This window comes from Calonectris borealis, chromosome 3, assembly GCF_964195595.1.
Source record: "Calonectris borealis chromosome 3, bCalBor7.hap1.2, whole genome shotgun sequence".
Classification (NCBI taxonomy): Eukaryota; Metazoa; Chordata; class Aves; order Procellariiformes; family Procellariidae; genus Calonectris; species Calonectris borealis.
The window spans coordinates 1555312-1573845 of record NC_134314.1 but is presented as its reverse complement, the minus strand read 5'-3'; the positions used below and the strand labels follow the sequence as shown (position 1 = coordinate 1573845).

The window sequence follows — 18534 nt, the reverse complement described above, 5'->3', positions numbered from 1 at the left end:
TCGTGTCAGCAGTAGTTTTGCTCCAGTGCCGTTGGTGTGGGAGCCCTTCCCTTTGGAGAGGATGCTTGGGGCAAAGTCAGGGTGACGAAATGGGAGACCTTTCCTTGGTGGCTCCCCCACCACAGATGTTTCCAGGGTTGCTTTTAGTTTTGCTCACGGTGGGAAAGCATCTGTTTTGTTTAAGCAAGTGGTTTTCAGCAGCCCAACCTTTGCTGTGCTGGGGTGCAGCAGGGGAGGGAAGAACTTGACCTGAACCCAGGAGCATGGCTGGGTCACGCAGAGTTTTCACTGCTCATCCTGGGACACTCGGGGCCTTCAGGCAGGAGATGTGCTGGTAGAAAAACCCCTTTGCCTTGACATTCCCACTGCTACCCATCAAACTCACCATCACCTCTATAAAGCCATGGATCTCTGACAGGCTCTGCTTTCTGTAATGTCCTCTAGGCTGAAATTAATGGTATCGACTTATTTTAATACATTCTCCATTAGTTCTTTATTTCAGAAGGGGTTGGGTCATACGGGGCAGCCTAAACACACCCACATTATTCCACTTTAACAAACTGGCATGACTTGACCTTCCTCTTGCTTTTTTGGGGCACTGAAAATCAATGGCTGCACTTAACACCGTCTATTTATGCAATCAGGTGCTTCGTATTGCTCATTTATTTGCCAATATATTCAGTTTTCCAAACTCCAGCAGGCAAGTAAACGGATTGAAGAACATGTCGTTTTACGCTGAGGGTGGTGAGGCACTGGCAGAGGTTGCCCAGAGAGGTGGTAGATGCCCCATCCCTGGGAACATTCAAGGTCAGGTTGGACGGGGCTCTGAGCAACCTGGTCTGGTTGAAGATGTCCCTGCCCGCGGCAGGGGGTTGGACTGGATGGACTTTGAAGGTCCCTTCCCACCCAAACCATTCTGTGACTCTATGATTTAATGGCTGTTGTGTAACACCCTTCTTTAATGCTACGGGGATGAAAACTATTTCACCAGCCATCCTGCACCTTCATACAGGGCACACCTCGCCTGGCTCCTGCCCCACGTCCCCCTGTGGAGCAGCTCTTGAACGTTGCTGGACCTTCTCCATCATGGAGAATCCTGCCTCTGCTACCCAGGGCCAGGCACCGTCCCTGCTGTGCGTGGTTCCTCTTGTTCCCACCCAAAAATGCCTCCTCATTGTACTCGGCTCTCCCGGGTGTCCATTGTTCTTTGCATCCTTTTGTTTTGCCAACATGAGACGTGTCCCCGGAGTCCAGGGTCCATCCCCACGTTCTGTCAGCGCCCAGAGATGTGCATCATCTAGGGAAGATGAAACCCAGGGCAAGCTAATGCAATATCTCCCCGTAGCCCTCTCCCAGCCCCTCACCATCTCCAGCTCGGGACCTTTCCTGAGCTTGCTGCGGTTCATCCGCTCAGAATCCACTAATTTCTGCAGATCCTGTATTTGCAGATCCTAATTACTCATTCATTAGGACTGCTAAACATCCCCCCTCTTCCTCTCCTGATCCTTTGGCATTACCACGTCGCCTGTAGCCCTGGCTGGTTGTTTGCTTTCTGCACAACTGTGAGATTATGGCTTTTGGGGTTTCTAGGAAAAGAGTGCTTAACAGTTTCCAATTATCACCCTGGCTTGGTAGGACAAAGACCAAATGACCCCTCCAGGCCTCTCTCTGCCCTATTTTCTATCATCCCATGAGTAGTTTTTTTTGTGTTTAAATTCTTTCTTCCAATTGATTTAGCCCATAATTGTTTTCAGCTTTGCGGACTTGGCCCTTTGCAGGCTGAGGAACACAGCTCTTACTGGGTTGGATTTTCTGCTCGCTCACGAGAGTTTACACTGAAAAGCAACCACCGATGGCTAGTTCCTGATGAGATCAGTGGTGCAAATCCCCTCCTAAAGATTCATCTCAATATTTCCAAAATGCGTTTCTTTTTTTTTTTCTTTTTTCTTAACGTTATTTCATTGGAGATGTCACAACTTTGGGTCGAAAGGAAATTCCAGGAGGTTGGAATTTCCCGTAGAGTCACGCTCAGGTGGAAGCGCAGGAGCTGCAAGGTGAAGTTTTCTGGCACGCGAGACAGGTTGATGGAGTCGTGTTTGGCCTTTAAAATCGACAGGTCATGGAAGGAGGCTGCTGGCAAGCTCCCTCGCTGTCACTTTGCTCCTGTCTGCAGGGGTCTGTGTTTATTAGAGGTCCCTGGACCTGATAAACGATAACGGCCGGTGAAGGGTGGGTGGGCGCATGCACCCATGCATCTACTGCACAGCTGCAAAGCTGGGACGCGATGGCTGCACTCTAATACCTGTTGTGTTTCAGGGCCACCGGGACCCAAAGGAGACCAAGGCAATGAAGGGATGGAGGGTGAACCTGGTCTTCCCGGCCTGCCTGGGCTGCGAGGTAAGGAACAACACATCCAGGGTGCCCATAACCCTTCACCCAAAGTCCATAGAGTCATCGGGATGACTCCTGGTGACTTCCCAACCTGTCCCTTGGACCTCACTGGCTATGCACAAGTCTTGAAGAACAATGGGATTAACCTGCTGCCCCATCTCCTGCCAGACTGACAGTCTTTAGGGGCAAAAAGTCTCGCTCATCTCCCAGTTGGCCCCAGGACAGCGAGAGCTGCAAGGGTCCATCACCTGCAGGTTGATGCCCCCAGGCTCCTTTGACCAGCCACCCAGCTCAGGTTTGTGCAGGAGCTGGCCACCACCCTGTGCTCACTAAAACCAAGCCCTTGCAAGGTGCCGGGGCTGGCGCCGCTGCCTGCACCCCCTGGCAGCACACGGGGACCCGGCGCAGGGTCCCTCCAGCCTGGCAGAGGGGACTTGGCCACCAGCTGCAGCTCTGAGGTTTTTCATAGGGGACTTTTTTCAACGTCAAGAATGCCAATTTTTTTTCCCCTTCTTAATTCCAACCATGGTTTTTAAGAGAAATTCAATTAAAAAAACAACAGAAGACACCCCTCACCCCGAGAAACAGGACTCAGCTTGAGCCTGTTTCTAATTTTAAGCCAAACCTAGAAATATTGGCTTTGCATCCAAGAGCCGGGGATGGCACAGAGGTGATGGAGGATCCGCTTCGGTGAGGACTTTCTGTCCCCAAGAGGCTCTTTCCTCTTGAGGCAACAGAATCCATCCTGCTTGGGGCATGGACCTCCTTCTCCATCCCAGAGGATGGAGGACCAGCTAGGTCCAGCCCTAGCTTCACCTTGACTGCTGAAGACACGACCCACGTAGGACTATCGGTGTCAGAGTCAGGTTCGGCGTCTCAGCCCCGTGCATCTGAGCTGCCGGTACTAGGCTGGGCTTAAAACCTCACATTTTGGTACCCCGTTTCTACCCGGCGGGCAGCAGGACCAGCCAAGTTAGGCAGAGCCAGCCTGGAAACCCGATCGCTCTCTGAAAGCCCTTCTCAGCGCTGGCTGCCCGTGCTCATTTCACCGACGGCTGTATTTTTTTGCGTTGACAGATTCATGGCTGTTTTTCTTGGGTGTAACAAGCATCAGAAATAAATCGTCTGGCTTCTTTCCTTTTTTCTTTTTTTTTTCTTTTTTTTTTTATTCCTTTGTTTAAACAGAAAACCAAAACAATCTCTGGAGGTTCACCTTCGGGAAGAATTGCTGAAAGGGCCACTATTTTTAGGTCTTTCTCTGTCTCGCTTTCTCTGGTGCTTTTCTGGATGCGGTGGCAGCACCAGCCCTTTGGATATGAGAAGGTCAGGTTCAGGTGCAGCCAGGCGTTGTAAAGCATCCCTGGTAAATCCCCTTCTGCACAGCCGATGCACCATCCTGCTCCTGCCTCAGCTCCTCTACCCGGATACGAAGCCAGGTCCTGCCACGCTGCAGCATCCCCCGTGGGAGGGAGGCGAGGTGTTGGCCAGACGCAGCGGGGAAAGAATTAAGCCCCAGAGCATGTCCACGGGAGCTGGTGCCCAAATTCCTCCTGGCAGCTTTTTTTGCCTCTTAAACCAGAGGAAATATTGACTAAGTTTGGAAAAGCCCTGCCCAGGAGGGGCGGAAGGCGCAGTGCCAAGGGAATCCAGGGCTCCCTCCGCACGGGAAGGGGAGACCAGCAACATCGGGCCAGGCAGGGGGCTGAGCTCGGGTGCTGGAGGAGCTTCTCCCCCAAGGAGCTTCAGATCTGACCCAAACTCAGGCTCAGGCTGAGTCTCTGCTGGGTAGGTCTGGTGGGACCACCCCCAGGTCCCACCAGAGCCCTTCACCATCACAGGGGTCCCTCCCTCCACCTCCCCTTGCTGGCCCGTGTGGATGGAGGTCACCTCCAGGGCTTGGATGTGTCCCCTACGAAGGAAGCCCAAGCTCCCAGACTAAAGCCCCCATTTCCCACCTCCTGGAGGTCAGGGGTGCTCAGATAAGGGGTTTTAATCCAAACCCTTCTCCAATAAATAGCAATCCACCTGGTCAGCGAGCGTGGATGCAAGGGACCTGCAGCTCATGCTGGGCACATCATGTCTCCTTGGGGTCTCTGCTCCACCCTGGCTCCTCGCTCTTCCTCCTTGGTCTCCAGCTTTGGAGCCCAGTTACCTTAATCTGAGCCTTAAGGTGCTCAGAGCTGCATTAGCACCAGCCCATCTCTGGGTTAAATCCATCCTGTATCCAGGGATAGGTGCAGAAAGAGAGGATGAGGTGGACTCTCAGGTGTCTCCTGATGGTCCCCGACTTCTGGCAAAGAACCAGAGACCACCTGGCACGTCTGCTGGCAAGCAGGACACGTGTGTGTGCGTGTATGTGTGCGCACATCTGGTTTGTGTAGGTCTCTGCTGCAACAGGGTCATTTTGCCTCTTTGTCCTCGCCCCAGGGCTACCCGGGGAGAGAGGACCACCAGGACCACGTGGCTTGAAAGGGGACCAAGGAGACCTTGGCCCTCCAGGTCCAGTGGGGCTGCGGGGATTCAAAGGTAAGGACCAGCCTCTGTGCATGCTCCTGGGTGGGTCGCGGGGTCTGGTTGGGCAGCAAACTGGCTCTGGAGACCACTGGCACGAGGGGCAGAGACACTGGTCATGGGTGTGAGAGTCCCACCTGGAGCTCCTGGGGGAAGAGGAAATCTGGCTGAGCTGGGAGCGTGCACATGAACAACCTCTGCACCGAGACCTTTCCACCAAGGCACAGCGGTGGAGAGAGTCCAGGGACTGGAGGGAGAAGGGCAAAACTGTTGGGTTGGTGGTGCTCCTGCCATGCAGTGGGGCTCAGCTGCCTGCACCAGCCACTCACCAGAGCCCCGTCAGGACCTGCCGGGCTGTCCTCCCATGCTTGGCTCTGGCAGGGTTTTAGGAAGAGCCTTGTGTTTGTTTTCTGGTGACCTTTCCTGGCTCGTTGTGGTTTTGCACCACACCCCGGCTAAGAGCAGGGAGAAGCTGTGGGTGTAGGAAGTGGCCACGCACCTATTTAGCAGGACAGATCTGTCCCAGGAGACTTTTAAAAGAAGTTCCATGTTGCAACCTAAAACAGGATGGATAATCCCAAAACATGCTCTTTCTGCCTCAAAATGCCTTGTGGGCAGGGGCAGGCAGGAAAAGCCCAGCCCAAGGACGCAGCACCTCCCTGGGCAGAGCCAAAGGGGGGCCAAGGCACTGCACCCCCCTCATCTCATGCTTGTGGGTGATGTTGACCTGGGACGTGGCCACACTGGCCACCAGAACCTGGTGCCATGGCCACAGACCAGTGTCCGGGTCTGGAAAATGCCGGGAGCCTTGCAGGCAGCGCTGCGGGCAGGGGGTGGTGCTGTGTTATTCGTCTTACAAGCTCTTGCTTTCACGCAGCGAGCTCCTTGGGTGAATCGCACGCGTGAAAGCCGAAGGAAAACGTCCTCTCTAAACGTCCTCTCTAAACGTCCTCTCTAAACGTCCTCTCTCTCCTCTGGCTGCAAACCTGGCATTGAGCCGGCCAGAATTGGTGTCCAGTTTTCCCATAGGTCCTCCAAAGTGCTGGTCATCACCAGGGGCAGGGGTTGGGGTGAGACCCCCGTGTCGTGTCTGGTGGTCCATCCTTCATGTGCGGTAGCCACAGTGGTGGCCGTGTCGTGTACCTTGCATGCCACCGCAAAGTCCCTTGTAGTCTAGGGGCAGGAGCACATCTTCCATCCCTTCTCCACTTCGTCTTGAGGAGAAGGACCTTTCCTAGGGACATGCCATCCGCCTCCCAGTGCCAGTGCCTCCCAGTGCGGCCTGTCCGGTCCTCTTTCCCTCGAGCCATCGCTGCTGTCATCACCTGCCATATCGACATGATGGTTCTGTTCATCCCACTGCTCTCCCAGTCACCCCAGTCTGGGCACAAGCTGACCTCCTGGGGCCCATTAGCTGCTGGAGATGGCTCTTGAGGCCACGTGGCTGGATAGATGATATTTATGCAGTGCTGTGTAGCCTTGAAGAACGCTGCTGGGTGCTATTTCCATCACCTCTAACCTCATCCCATCTAACTGGAAGCCCAGGGTTTCTGGGCTGGTGTAGCTGGGACAAGTCTCCATCCTCCTGCCAAGGCAGAGGCTGCCAGCGGGGCACAGAGCCCTGCGTGCTGCAGGAATAAAGAAACCAGCATTTCGTGCTTGTTTTCCAGAGCTCTCTCTTGGGTGTTTTGGAGGTAACTCTGGCCTGCAGGACTGCAATACCATGTTGTGGGGGTGCAGGACTTTATCCGAGTTGTGGCCTGATGCTGTGGGAGGTCAGACCAACCCCTGGATACCTCCCTGGCACAAGCTTTGCAAAGGTGTCAGCGCTGCAGGGACGGGTGCTAACGCAAGGGAGACATCGGCGCCGAGATGTTCCTGGCAGCGCATCAAACGCCGAGGTCCGCCAACCAAAACCACAACGCGCTTCGGGACCGCGGTTTCCTTTCCTTTCCCGGAGCAGAGGAAAGTGGGCTTTTCTCACTGGCTGGTGCCAAGCTCTCATTAGAAAAGCAAATTATCCCAAGGAGCCTGGGCCAGTTGAATTGGGCTTCAGTAGAGGACCAAGCCCTGATGCCAGATTTGTTCTGCAAAGCGCACCCCCAGGGGACGTGTCCTTTCTGGAGGGAAGAGGTTGATGGGCTCCTGCATCACGTTTCCACCGCTAAGACAGAGATGTCAATAGCTGCTGCGCTGGGTCCGTGTTGAGATAACAGTGCTGAGTCTGTGTTAACAGACCCCGTGGTGGGCATCACAGCTCCAGCAAGGAGCTCTCCGGAGATACAACACTGAGGATGAAGCCTTTCTCCAGTGCTTACCAGCCCAGGAGGTGGTGGAGACCACCCCCAGCACAGCCCCTGCCTCCACGGGAGAGCCATGGCCATGCTACAGTAGTAGAGCATCAATCCCCACAAGCTTGGTGACCCTTCCCCAAAGCCGGTCTGCATCTCAAGCCCCCTTGCCCAGGGAGATGAAGCACTTCTGCTCCTGGTTTTGGGAGGCGATGGGTCGGGCAGCGTGTCAAAGGGTCGGTGGATGTTTGCCGTGCGGTGCATCGCTTCTAGCTATCATCCTTTCACTGGTGTAGAGTAATCCCTATATCTGAGGAGGCCTCTTGGCTTGAAGAAGGTTAAGCTGTCTCCAGGGCTCCACCAGCCTTGATGCACTCCCTTCCTTGTGCATTTCTTGGAGGCATCCTTGGTTTGGGGTGAAGATGACTCCGCGGCAGCAAAGCCATCAGGTGTGCCCCCCTGGGGGATGGACCACCCCCAGGTCCCACCAGAGCCCATCACCATCACAGGGGTCCCTCCCTCCACCTCCCCTTGCTGGCCCAGGTGGATGGAGGTCACGTCCGGGATTTGGATGTGTCCTATGAAGGGAACCCCAAACAACAGCCCCCGTTTCCCACCTCCCAGAGGTCAGGGGTGCTCAGATAAGGGGGTTTCATCCAACCCCTTCTCCAATAAACAGCAAACCACGCTGGCAGCCAGCACCGAATTTCTACGGTTTATGGGATTCTCTGAAATTTATAGGAAACAGACACTGAGCCAGGCAACAGTCCAAGCCCGGCTTTAAGTAAAGGCCTGTTTTTCTGCAGCACTAGTCTTACACGTCTATAATGACTTTCTTCTGAGCACAGGAGGGCTATCGGTTGCCCGGGAAATGCAGCCTGTCCTGGGGCGGGGGGGGCATTTGGAGCAGATGAGCCTTCTCACCGAAAATCCCGGGACAAACCATCTCGCAAAGATGGTCTGACCCGGTTGAGCGACAGCTTCTCCTCTCCACAGCAGAGTCCCAAGTATTTTCCCTTGTTGGTATTTTCCTATCCTTGATGCATTTTCCCCTCAAAATTACCCCAGTGGAGTATTATTTTCCTCATTTCCAAATGGGGAAAATTATTCTGGAAAGTGAGTGTACATCAGTCTTCTTCACTCTTCCATGGAGAACATTGTGCGGGGAACACATTCAGGAGGAAACAGCAGGAAATGAGCCTAGGTAGGGATCGCTAATTTATAGATAAATTTGGGGCCATAAGAGAAGTCCCCTTCCTAAACACCACATGCAGGCAAGGAGGAGGTTTTTGGCGTGTTGCGAAGGCAGACCATGTTTCTGCCTGTGAAGATGGAGGTTTGGCAGCTTCTCCTGGGGTTTGCTCCGGGACCATGGTGGTCCACCTCACCCTGCAGACGCAGGAGCTCTTTCCACCCTCCTCCAGTGACGTCCTCTCCCATGAGCTTTGCAGGTTTTCTGCCCTGCCTCTCTCAGCAGCGCTGATTTTTGGAGCAGAGGTGATGCCCAGGAACAGGACGTCGGTGGGGACCGAGCTTCTGCTATGTGAAGAGCTGAGGGTCACTCGTCGTGGCAGCTGTGCCAAAATTGTGTGCGCAGTCCAGAAAAACCAGACTGAGCTGCACGGATTTACCTGCACTGGGAAACGGCCGAGCAAGACCTTTAGGCTCATTGGGTGAAGGCACTGGGCAGGACCTCCTGGTAGGACCAGCGGTGATGCCAGAAGGGGCTCTCCTGAACTCGTGGGCTCTGTCCCAGCCCCGAGGCTCTCTCCTTTCCAGCTCACGGGGGCTTTGTCCCCAGCTAGGGATGCTCTCCTGTCCCCAGCTAGGGATGGTCTCCAGCCCTGACACCTCGGGGAGCTGGGCTTGACCCCAGGGTGAAGTCAGCAAGCTGTGCCACCGAAGGGGCTGTCTTCTCTGCTCACCGGAGAGCTTCTGTGAGGAAAAGAGAGATGGGAAGAAGGGATAAAAGAGAAAATAAGAAGAAAAGCCTTCCAGGAGAGCGAGGAAATGAAGGAGCTTGGAGGACTGCACGGGAAAAGCCAAGGCGGACGGGGAAGGATGAGGCGGAGGGGGTGGGATGTGTTTTAAAGCAGCCTTGCGAATCTGTTGGCATTGTCCATGAAACGCTTCTTTCTTTTAAAGGGTCTTTCCTCTGCCAGATGTATATGAAGCTAAAAAAAAACCCAACAGAAAACCAACCCAGCTTAAGCCTAATGCAGTAGCACAGGTCGGGGATGGGGAGGAGGCGCACTTTTGGTTAGACCCATCCCAAAGCAGCATCGGCTGCGACGACGGGCTGTTCCCCAGCCACGTTTGGGATGGGTCCAGCCACAGAGCCCATTGCACCAGCTCCTCCTTCCCCATCCGTAACCAGTGCCCGCTCCTCAAGAGCCCCTGGACCTGTTTTTAACAGCTCAGCATCGTTAAGGTGAGCCCATCTACTGCTTTTTGGAGGCCCGGGTGCACTCCGTTGGCTAATCCTGCATCAGGGCTCCCAGGCGAGCAGCATCTGGCCCTGAAGATGTGCTGCTGGACATCTGGGTGCCAGGAGCCCCTGGTTTCCCCCGCAGTGTTCCCTCCCGGCTGCTGGAGAGGTCTCACCACCAGCTTCACTGCCTCCTGCCACCCGTGCCTCTTCATAGAATCACTGAATCATGAATAGTTTGGGTGGGAAGGGACCTTCAAAGTCCATCCAGTCTGACCCCCTGCCGTGGGCAGGGACATCTTCAACCAGACCAGGTTGCTCAGGGCCCCGTCCAACCTGACCTTGGATGTTCCCAGGGATGGGACATCTACCACCTCTCTGGGCAACCTGTTCCTCTTGCAGCGGTGTAGTACGTATTCAATTTGTGCCAAATTTTTTTGCCTTGGTCTTTTTCTTAAGGGTTTCTAACCATTTCTGGTGGTTGAGGTCTCCCATCGTTAGAGTATTTCCTTCCCCTGCAGCATCTCTGAAGTCCCCGACTTGTCCCACTCGCTGTCACCTCCCTCATGAGACCGGCAACGACAAGCAGCTGAGTTATTTACCCCAGCAGTTTCAATCTACGACTTTTCTGCCCAGCACAGCTGACACATTCCTGTTCCTCGAGCTCCACCTTTCCACCTTCACCTCTCTCCATCATTCCTATAGGATACCCTATAGGGTGCAGCCAGGACCCTGCACTTCTGCTCCAGAAGAGCTGGATTTTGGGGGACAAACACAAAATAACCGTAACTGTTGTTTTCTCTGGGCTGGGGAAGGAAGGTGGTGGAGAGCAGGGGCTGCTCCAGCGTCCCAGTACCATCACGTGCCGGCGAGCAGCATCTCTGGCCTCCCTCCCGCGGCTCGGGGGGCTGTTGTCATCTGGTTCCCATCAGCGGGGCAGGCTGCAGGCAGCTTTCCTCCATCTGACACAGCTGCGGCTGCCCGGGGGAGCAATCTCGCCTTCCCAGAGCCTCCAAGTTAAAGGGCAAGAATTTCCTGCATGCTTTTTTTTTTTTTTTTTTTTTTTTATTATTTTATTTTATAAGAAATTTCTGAGTGTGTGTGTTGTTTGTTGTTCTTACGCGGAGACAAAAGAGGAGGATATGTCGAAGCGGGGCCGTGCCGCAGGGCATCGCTGGCCGGAGCAGCCCAGAGCTTTCCCCAGCCCCTTCCCTCTGCAGCCTCGGGGCAAAGCCAGGACCAGCAAAACCAAGCCCACGGCCCCACTCAGGACAGTGTTTTCAGTGGTGCACGCCACGGGAAAACACGGCTGCTGCCTGCCAGGAGCAAAGCCGGAGCGTGGGCAGGGGTTAATGGGGGATGCAGGCAGAGGCAGCCCATGCTCGCGAGCCGCGGGGAAGGCCAAGCCATGACACAGATAATTATTGAGCTCATTATTTTTATATGGAAATAGGCGAGGTTTTGCAGGCAGCCTGTTTACCCAGCTGGCCTGAACCCCCCAGCATCGTTGCCTTTCGATGGACAAGGGTTTGGTTCAGCAAACCTGCTCGTGAGGAGGCACCAGCTGGGTGCGGGAAGGGGCGATGTCCGTCGAGGCTGCGGGAAACCACGTCCCTGTCCCTGCCGCCTGCAAAATGAAGCCTTTTTAGCCCTAAATAGGGGGTGTTAGCCCCAGATTCAGGGTTTGCTTTCCTTTATTCCTGCTCCGCTGCTGCCCGGCAGCCAGGGCTCGGCTGTTCGGGGCGAGGGGGTAGCAGAGTGGGTGGGATGGTTCGAGGGATGGCTCTCCGTCCTCCCTCTGCTGGGGGACGTGCACCCCCCGAGGGGTTTTGGGGGGTTCCCCATCCTCCCATCCTTACCCTGCACCCCGAGTAGGGGGTATTGCACAGCCCAACACCCCCCGCCGAGGGGGTACCCAGGGCAGGACCCCCCCACAGATGCAGAGGTAAAGAGCCACTTTGGGCGTGAAATAGAAACCACCCGGAGCCCGGGGGCGGCTGGCCCCACGCGGGTGAACCCTGCACGAAGCCGGGTTTTCCCAGGGCCGGGCTGGTTTTGCCTTTAAAAAGAAGCATCCCGGGAGAAGCCGAGGAGTGAGAAGGTGGGTCCCATCGCCATGCAGCACAGCCGGGGGTCAGGAAAGGGGCCGACAAGTCATTTGCTGCTTTGTGCCTCAGTTTCCCTGAACTGAAAAGCCCTCCGAGAGCTACAGACACACAGCGTTACCTAAGAGCAGGATACCCAGTAAAAATGTGATTTTAGCAAAATTTATGCCCCGTGCTCTTTCTTTTACCAGGTGACCGAGGCCCGAAGGGAGAGAAGGGGGACCGAGGCGGCGGCACGGGTAAGTGCTCACTCGTGGTCGTCTCCCCGCTGCTCCGGGCAGGGTTTCGGTGGTGTTTGGGGGGTCAGGAGCCTGTGGGAGAAATGCCTGCTGCAAAGCAGGCAGGAAAGCAGCGGTCGCTGCCGGGACAAGGCTGCTGAGCCCCGTGCTTGGGTTTTCCTGCCTGGGCAAGGAGGAGCCGGAGCGGCGGGGAGGTGGGAGGGATGTCGGCAGCGTGCAAGGACCGAGGATGCTGAAGGAAAGTGGTCGTGACGTTGAGGCAGAGCCAAGCAGGGGAAGCACCTTGCTCTGCAGCCCCAGGAGCCCTCGGCATGCCGAGCCCCCGGGAGGCTGCTGGGGCTGGATTGAGGATGCCCGAAGCCTGCTGGGACCTTCCACTCCGCTTCTTCCCGGGGAACAAATAGGATCAAGCTCAGGGCTGAGCTCACCCGCCCGTGCAGGCGTTTTGCTGGCAAACAGCATCGTCACCAACCCGGGGACAGCCCGGAGCTGGCAGCGAGAGGAACGAGGGGCTGGAAGGACACAGCTCTGCCACCCATCGCCCCATGGCAGGATTGGCGCAAGGAAGCGTTTTTCCGGGACTTAAAGATGGAAACGCCCGTTTGGATGGAGGCACCCGGGCCACACCGAGCTGCCGACCGCAGCCGTGCCCGGCAGCGCTGCCATTGCTTTGGGATTTCCTCGGGGGACAAGACCAGCACCTGCCCACCGATCCCCAGCGCTGGCCAGGGAATGAGCCCAGGGCCGGATCCTGCCCACCCTCTGCCGCGCTACGGCTCATCCCTGAGATCCCTGGGGATGCAGATGGTTTCCTCCAAGCTTTGGACATCCATCCTGCCACCTCAGGGACATCCCTCCTTGGGGACATCCCTCCTGCCACCTCAGGGACATCCCTCCTTGGGGACATCCCTCCTTGGGGACATCCATCCTTACGCCTCAGGGACATCGCTCCTTGGGGACATCCCTCCTTGGGGACATCCCTCCTGCCTCTCCAGGGACATCCCTCCTTGGGGACATCCCTCCTTGGGGACATCCATCCTTACGCCTCAGGGACATCGCTCCTTGGGGACATCCCTCCTGCTTCCCTGAGGACATCCCTCCTGCCACCTCAGGGACACCCCTCCTTGGGGACATCCCTCCTTGGGGACATCCCTTCTGCCACCCCAGGGACACCCCTCCTTGGGGACATCCCTCCTTGGGGACATCCCTCCTGCCACCTCAGGGACACCCCTCCTTGGGGACATCCCTCCTTGGGGACATCCCTCCTGCCACCTCAGGGACACCCCTCCTTGGGGACATCCCTCCTTGGGGACATCCCTCCTGCCACCCCAGGGACACCCCTCCTCGGGGACATCCCTCCTTGGGGACATCCCTCCTGCCACCCCAGGGACACCCCTCCTTGGGGACATCCCTCCTTGGGGACATCCCTCCTGCCACCCCAGGGACACCCCTCCTTGGGGACACCCCTCCTTGGGGACATCCCTCCTGCCACCCCAGGGACACCCCTCCTGCCTCAGGCACCCACGCAGGGGCTCCAGGTCCCTGCCACCAGCCACCACGACACCCAAAGCCAGCGCGAGGATGCGCAGGGTTAGAAGAGGAGCAGCAGCAGCGGCGGCTGGGGAGCGGGGAGCACCACGGTGGGATGCACCAGCACCCCAGCAGGGACCGAGGACCCCAAGGCCCCTCCAGCCTGGTGGGCAAGCACAGCTGGCTCCCAGCCGCGAAGTACGAACGATGGGCTGTATCAGTATTTAATTTCCTGGGATAGACGTACCCCACATCTCCCCCCTGGAATCTTGATGTTTGCATCCATATTCCCAAAGCAAAGGGACCGGAGCGGAGCGGGGCAGTGGGAGAGGCTGGTGGGGAGCCCAGGGAAGCGGGGGCAGCTGGTCTCCATTACCAGGGGGGAGATGATATCTCAGCCCAGCTGCAAAGAATCAGGCCCTTGTTTTCTCGGTCACTGGAGGTTATTTCTGCTCTTTAGCTTTTTCTTTCTTGTTTTGCTTTTTTTTGGGGGGGCTGGGCAGGGGCGAGGTCGAGGGCTTTGGAAGTAATTGCTGCAGCAAAACCAAATGCACAGGCACCGGATGAGAAAGAAATGATGCTTTTGGGGTTTATTGGGTATGTTGGAGAAGGAAGGGGCCAGGGAGCTGCTCCGAGATGGATGGGGCCAGGCCACTTGGCAGGCAGGGGGTTGCTGCAGGCAGAGAGCACGGCTGGGATGCTCCTGTGCTGCTCTGGGGCTGCAGCCCGGGAGGGCCTGATCCCGGACAACCTTCTGCAGCAAACGAGGTGGACAACCTGGCTTTGGTCCCTGTGCATCTCCCGACAGCTCCACCAGCTCCTCGGGGCCAGGACCTGAATGCAGCTCCGACTCCAGCTGCAGCTTTTGCAGAGTCCCCAGGGCCCATGGGCACCAAAACAGCCCCAGGCTGGGCTGAGCTGGGCTGGACTGGGATGAGCTGGGCTGGGCTGCTTGGCCATTACGGGCTGCTGGCACTGGTTTGGGAGGAGACTTCTGGGTTTTATTAGTTTTTATTAGCCCTCTAAGCAATGCTTGTTAGAGGCTAAGTGGAAGGGCTGTGGCCAGGACTCACGTGGCTGAGCTCTGCGGCTTTATTAGCGGCCCTCACCCTGCTGATTAATGGGAACATCCCGGTGGTGCCTGGACCCGTGCCCTGATTGCACATCCCTTCCCCTCCCTGGAGAAGCGGTCGTTGTCCTCCAGCACGCACAGGCTCTGAGGAGCATCCAGCGGAGAGCCGGGGTGAGGATGGACTCGCAGGGGGAGGAAGGAGGACGTTGGGATGAGCAGCTGGCTTGGGTTGGAGATACCGGAGCTGGTCCTGGACAGGACGAGCAACCAGCTGATGTTGGATATAGGGAGCTGGTCCTGGACCATCGGTCACCTGCCTGCTCTCCCGGCACCAGGGAACGCCAGTGGCTTTGGAGGGAGAGCTGGGTGGTTTCACAGAGGGGATTACTGCCTGCCGGGGGGCTCCACCTCCACGCCTCGAGCTCAGTCCACGCGGCCATTTAGCTATTGCTTTCCCGTAGCCATTGCAGCCACGAGGCGACAGCACCTGGGGAAGGATCCCATGCCCTGGGATGCTCCAGGGTGCAAGAGGGACAATGGTCCCACAGCCATGGCGTTCCCTGGTGCCAGGAGAGGAGGGAGGCAAGGGGACCCCCCAGGTGCCGCAGTGCTGGTGACGGGGGTCACCGAAAACGTGGAGCCGAGAAGGTGACACCGTGTATCTCGTCACCTCGACCTGAGCGGTGGAGGAGAAGTGCTGGACCCTGGGTTTCCCTGGCTGCATCCCACCCTCCGCTTGCTCGCCTGGAGCAGGGAGGTTGGGCTGGCTCCCTAGCAGGGGACACCGGCCTTGGACCCGGCACAAGCTTGGCTTGGCAGGAGCAACTCCCCTGGCAGGTCCAGGCAGCGTCCGCAGCTCCGGCGCACGTGTTCGCCTCGGAAGAGTCGCTTCATCCAGCCCTCCGATGACACCACCCCCGGGGTGAGCCAAGGCAGCTGCCTCGGCAAAGCTGCGCCACGGCTGGGAGGAGACATCCCATCCCAGATAGCAATCTGGTTTCGTTACCAGGACTGGTTGAAGACAACAGCCGGCAGCATCCCAAACGAGCCCTTTGGCAGAGATGTGATGCCACCCCTCCGGGTCCTTGGCAGGGCTGTGCAAAATATCAGCGAGATGGTTCAGGGACAGCACGAGATGTTTCCTGGCTCCTCCATGAACCCGATGCTCTGCCCAGATCCCAGAAAACATGCTCAGGTTTTCAGACCCCTTCTTGAGCCTAATCCTGAGTAGGTCCTGGAAGTGGGAGATCGGCTGGTGCCGAGGCCAAGCAAGGACTGTGCTTTCTGGAGGTCATTGGAAGAGGTGGCCCTGTTCCCACTGGGAGCGAGCCAGGGAAAACCCAGAGCCTGAAACATGAAAAAAACAACTTTTGTGTAGGTCCCAGCCAGCCGGCAGTGCCAAAACCCATTGCATCTCTGCGCAGCAGAACCCAGACGATGCTCCAGTCTCTAAATATCCCGTTAACCCTGCACCTCCCCAAGAGCCTGGGGCAGGCTGGGACCCTGCTTCACCCACCTTGGCCAACCTCATGGTCACCAGCTTGGTTGGCCAAAGTGCCTAAAGGGACCTCAGGCAAGCACGGCTGCCCATGACATCCCACCACCACGAAGTTAAAGCAGATGTCGGACCAATGTCAGATTTTATGCAGCTCTTTGCAGCTCCCTCTGCAATGGTCACCTCTTGGCATGGAGACCTTTCAGGTTCATCACCTGCCATGGTCCGTGTACCGGCAAAATCACAGCAGATGAGAAGGTTTTGTTCCCTTTTACATTGCTGGGACTTTGGTGGCGGCTGAGGTTCTGGTGGTTTTGGTGGCATGGAAGCAGACCGCAGCCCCCTGACCCCTTCTCCACTGCGGACCAGCCTTGGGCATAGAGGATGAGCTGGAGAGTTGATGGTCATCAAGAAGGAGACCTTGGACTGCCTGGAAATGCTTCATGCAGCAATCCAAACCCCATTTATCTTCTCATTTGAGAAGTAATGTCATTGAACATTTCCAATGGGAATGTGTGTTTTGATAGGGGAAAAAAACAAACCACCCTGGCTTTGAGAAGATGTCTTTAAATAAAAACCTCCGAGCAGCTGCAATGCAACCTTGTTTGGGGGAGCCCAGCTCCACCCGTGGCTGCCGTCCCAGCCCGCGGTGAGTCACGGAGCGAGCCCAGCTGCCTGCCAGCGATTTTTCTCCATTTGACCCCTTTCTCATCCCAAATAACGGGGTTTGTGGCGTGTTCCTTTCGCCGGGTTTCCTTGGCTGGGGGCGGAGGAAGAACCGTTGTGGTTTGGTTTTGGTGCTGAGCTCCTCGGTCATTCCTCTGCCAGACAAACCACCACCCCGTGCCTCTCCTGGGACGAAGGGCAACCATGCTGGACTGGCAGGAGGGTGGTGATGGGGAGAGGAAGGCTGAGCAACCACGGAAAGGCAACTGGGAGCGGAGGGAGCAATGCCACGGTGGGGAGGAGGACAAGCCATGCCCCCCCACCCCAGTTTGGCGTTTCGGACCGACGGGAGCCTCCCCTCACCGTCCCCTCAAGCATGAAGTCAGGGTCCACCCAGGCAGCATGGACTTGGTCCGGGGTCCTGTCTCCAGGCTGGAAAAGCCTTCCAATCACCTGTGGTCCCCTTTCTAGTCCCTTTTGGAAACTCTTTGTGCCCTGGTTTTGCTGGCATCTCACCCCTCCCATCGGTTGCTCAGATCTCTCTTCTCGTCGCAAGCCTGAGCTGTCTCCATTTGGTCTCACCTTGATGGCTTCAGGATGGATCCTTCCTCGGTGCCTGCCCTCCTGCAGCGCTTTTAGGCTGCAAACAGGTTTCCCATCTTGGCATGACCATTGCAAGGCTCAGCCTCCTCCAACAAAACCCTGGGTTTGATGGGAGCCCTCCAGCACCGTACCCAATGGTGGTGGGATGTCCTCAAGTCACCTGCAGGTGCATCACCCAGTGCTTTCTGCAGCCGTGGGCACCACGGGGAGGGCAGGGGAGGTGGTCCAAGGTGGGTGAGGGGCAGCAATTGGAGATGCCACCATGCCCGCTCTGACCTCCCTCTCTTATCCCAGCAGCGGCCACCGAGGAGGGGATGATTCGGCTGGTGAACGGCTCCGGCTCCCACGAGGGACGGGTGGAGGTCTTCTACGACCGGCGTTGGGGCACGGTGTGCGATGATGGCTGGGACAAGAAGGATGGAGATGTGGTGTGCCGGATGCTGGGCTTCCGAGGCGCCGAGGAGGTGTACCGCATGGCCCGGTTCGGCCAAGGTAAGACCCTTCCACCTCTCCCCCCACCTCGCCCGGCATAGACACCTGGGGCCAGCCCATAAATAAACCAGAGGCCCCCCAAAAATGAGCCTGGAGGCATCCAGCATGTCCCCCACGAGCAGGACATGGGCTGTGGTGGCCCAAGAAGCTTCAGTCTGGTCGAGCACCGGTTTATTCAGCATGGCCAGCCCCAGGTGTCCGCAAATATTTTGGCGTTGGCTTGCGGGACCACGTGCGAGCACATCGCTGGCGCTGGCCCAGGCGGCTCCTTCCGCTGCTCCGGCTCCCTCGCTGCGCACGCCCTGCCGCACGCTGACTCAGCGCTGCGGAACCGTCCCCGGGCTTGTTGTTTTTGAACGAACGCTTTGGGCTTTTCAGCCGGACATGACTTTTGAGATCTATTTTCTTTTTAGAATAACAAAAGGGGAAAAAAAAGGAAAAGCTTTTAAAAACATAGGGGAAATGTCAGGAATGCTTTGGCGGGCGGAGGGGCGGCCTTTGGCCCCAAACCGTTGGGTTGGGGTGTTTCTGCCCAGACCAGCTCCCTTTCCACGTAGGCTTTTTAACTCCTTGAGTTGCCTTCTCTCCAACTGCTCGGGGCTGCCAAGGAGATGATGGATCCCAAAAGCAGGTAGCCACCACGGCCATCATCTAGCCATGAACATGCCGGTTGGCCAGACCTCTGTGAGCACAGCTGGACCCCTCCAAGAG

At 57.0% G+C, this 18534-nt stretch overlaps 1 protein-coding gene across 3 annotated transcripts in view; it reads left to right on the top strand.

Annotated features, from left to right (window-relative positions):
• SCARA5 (scavenger receptor class A member 5) overlaps nucleotides 1-18534 on the top strand; it is a 40028-nt gene that overhangs the window by 18719 nt on the left and 2775 nt on the right. For 2 of the 3 annotated variants that reach the window (XM_075147972.1, XM_075147973.1), the window contains exons 5-8: nucleotides 2317-2397; nucleotides 4819-4917; nucleotides 11918-11965; nucleotides 17626-17823. In XM_075147972.1, coding sequence (XP_075004073.1) covers nucleotides 2317-2397; nucleotides 4819-4917; nucleotides 11918-11965; nucleotides 17626-17823 — 426 coding nt within the window. The remainder of the gene's footprint in view (nucleotides 1-2316; nucleotides 2398-4818; nucleotides 4918-11917; nucleotides 11966-17625; nucleotides 17824-18534) is intronic. The other variant, XM_075147974.1, reaches the window with a different exon arrangement.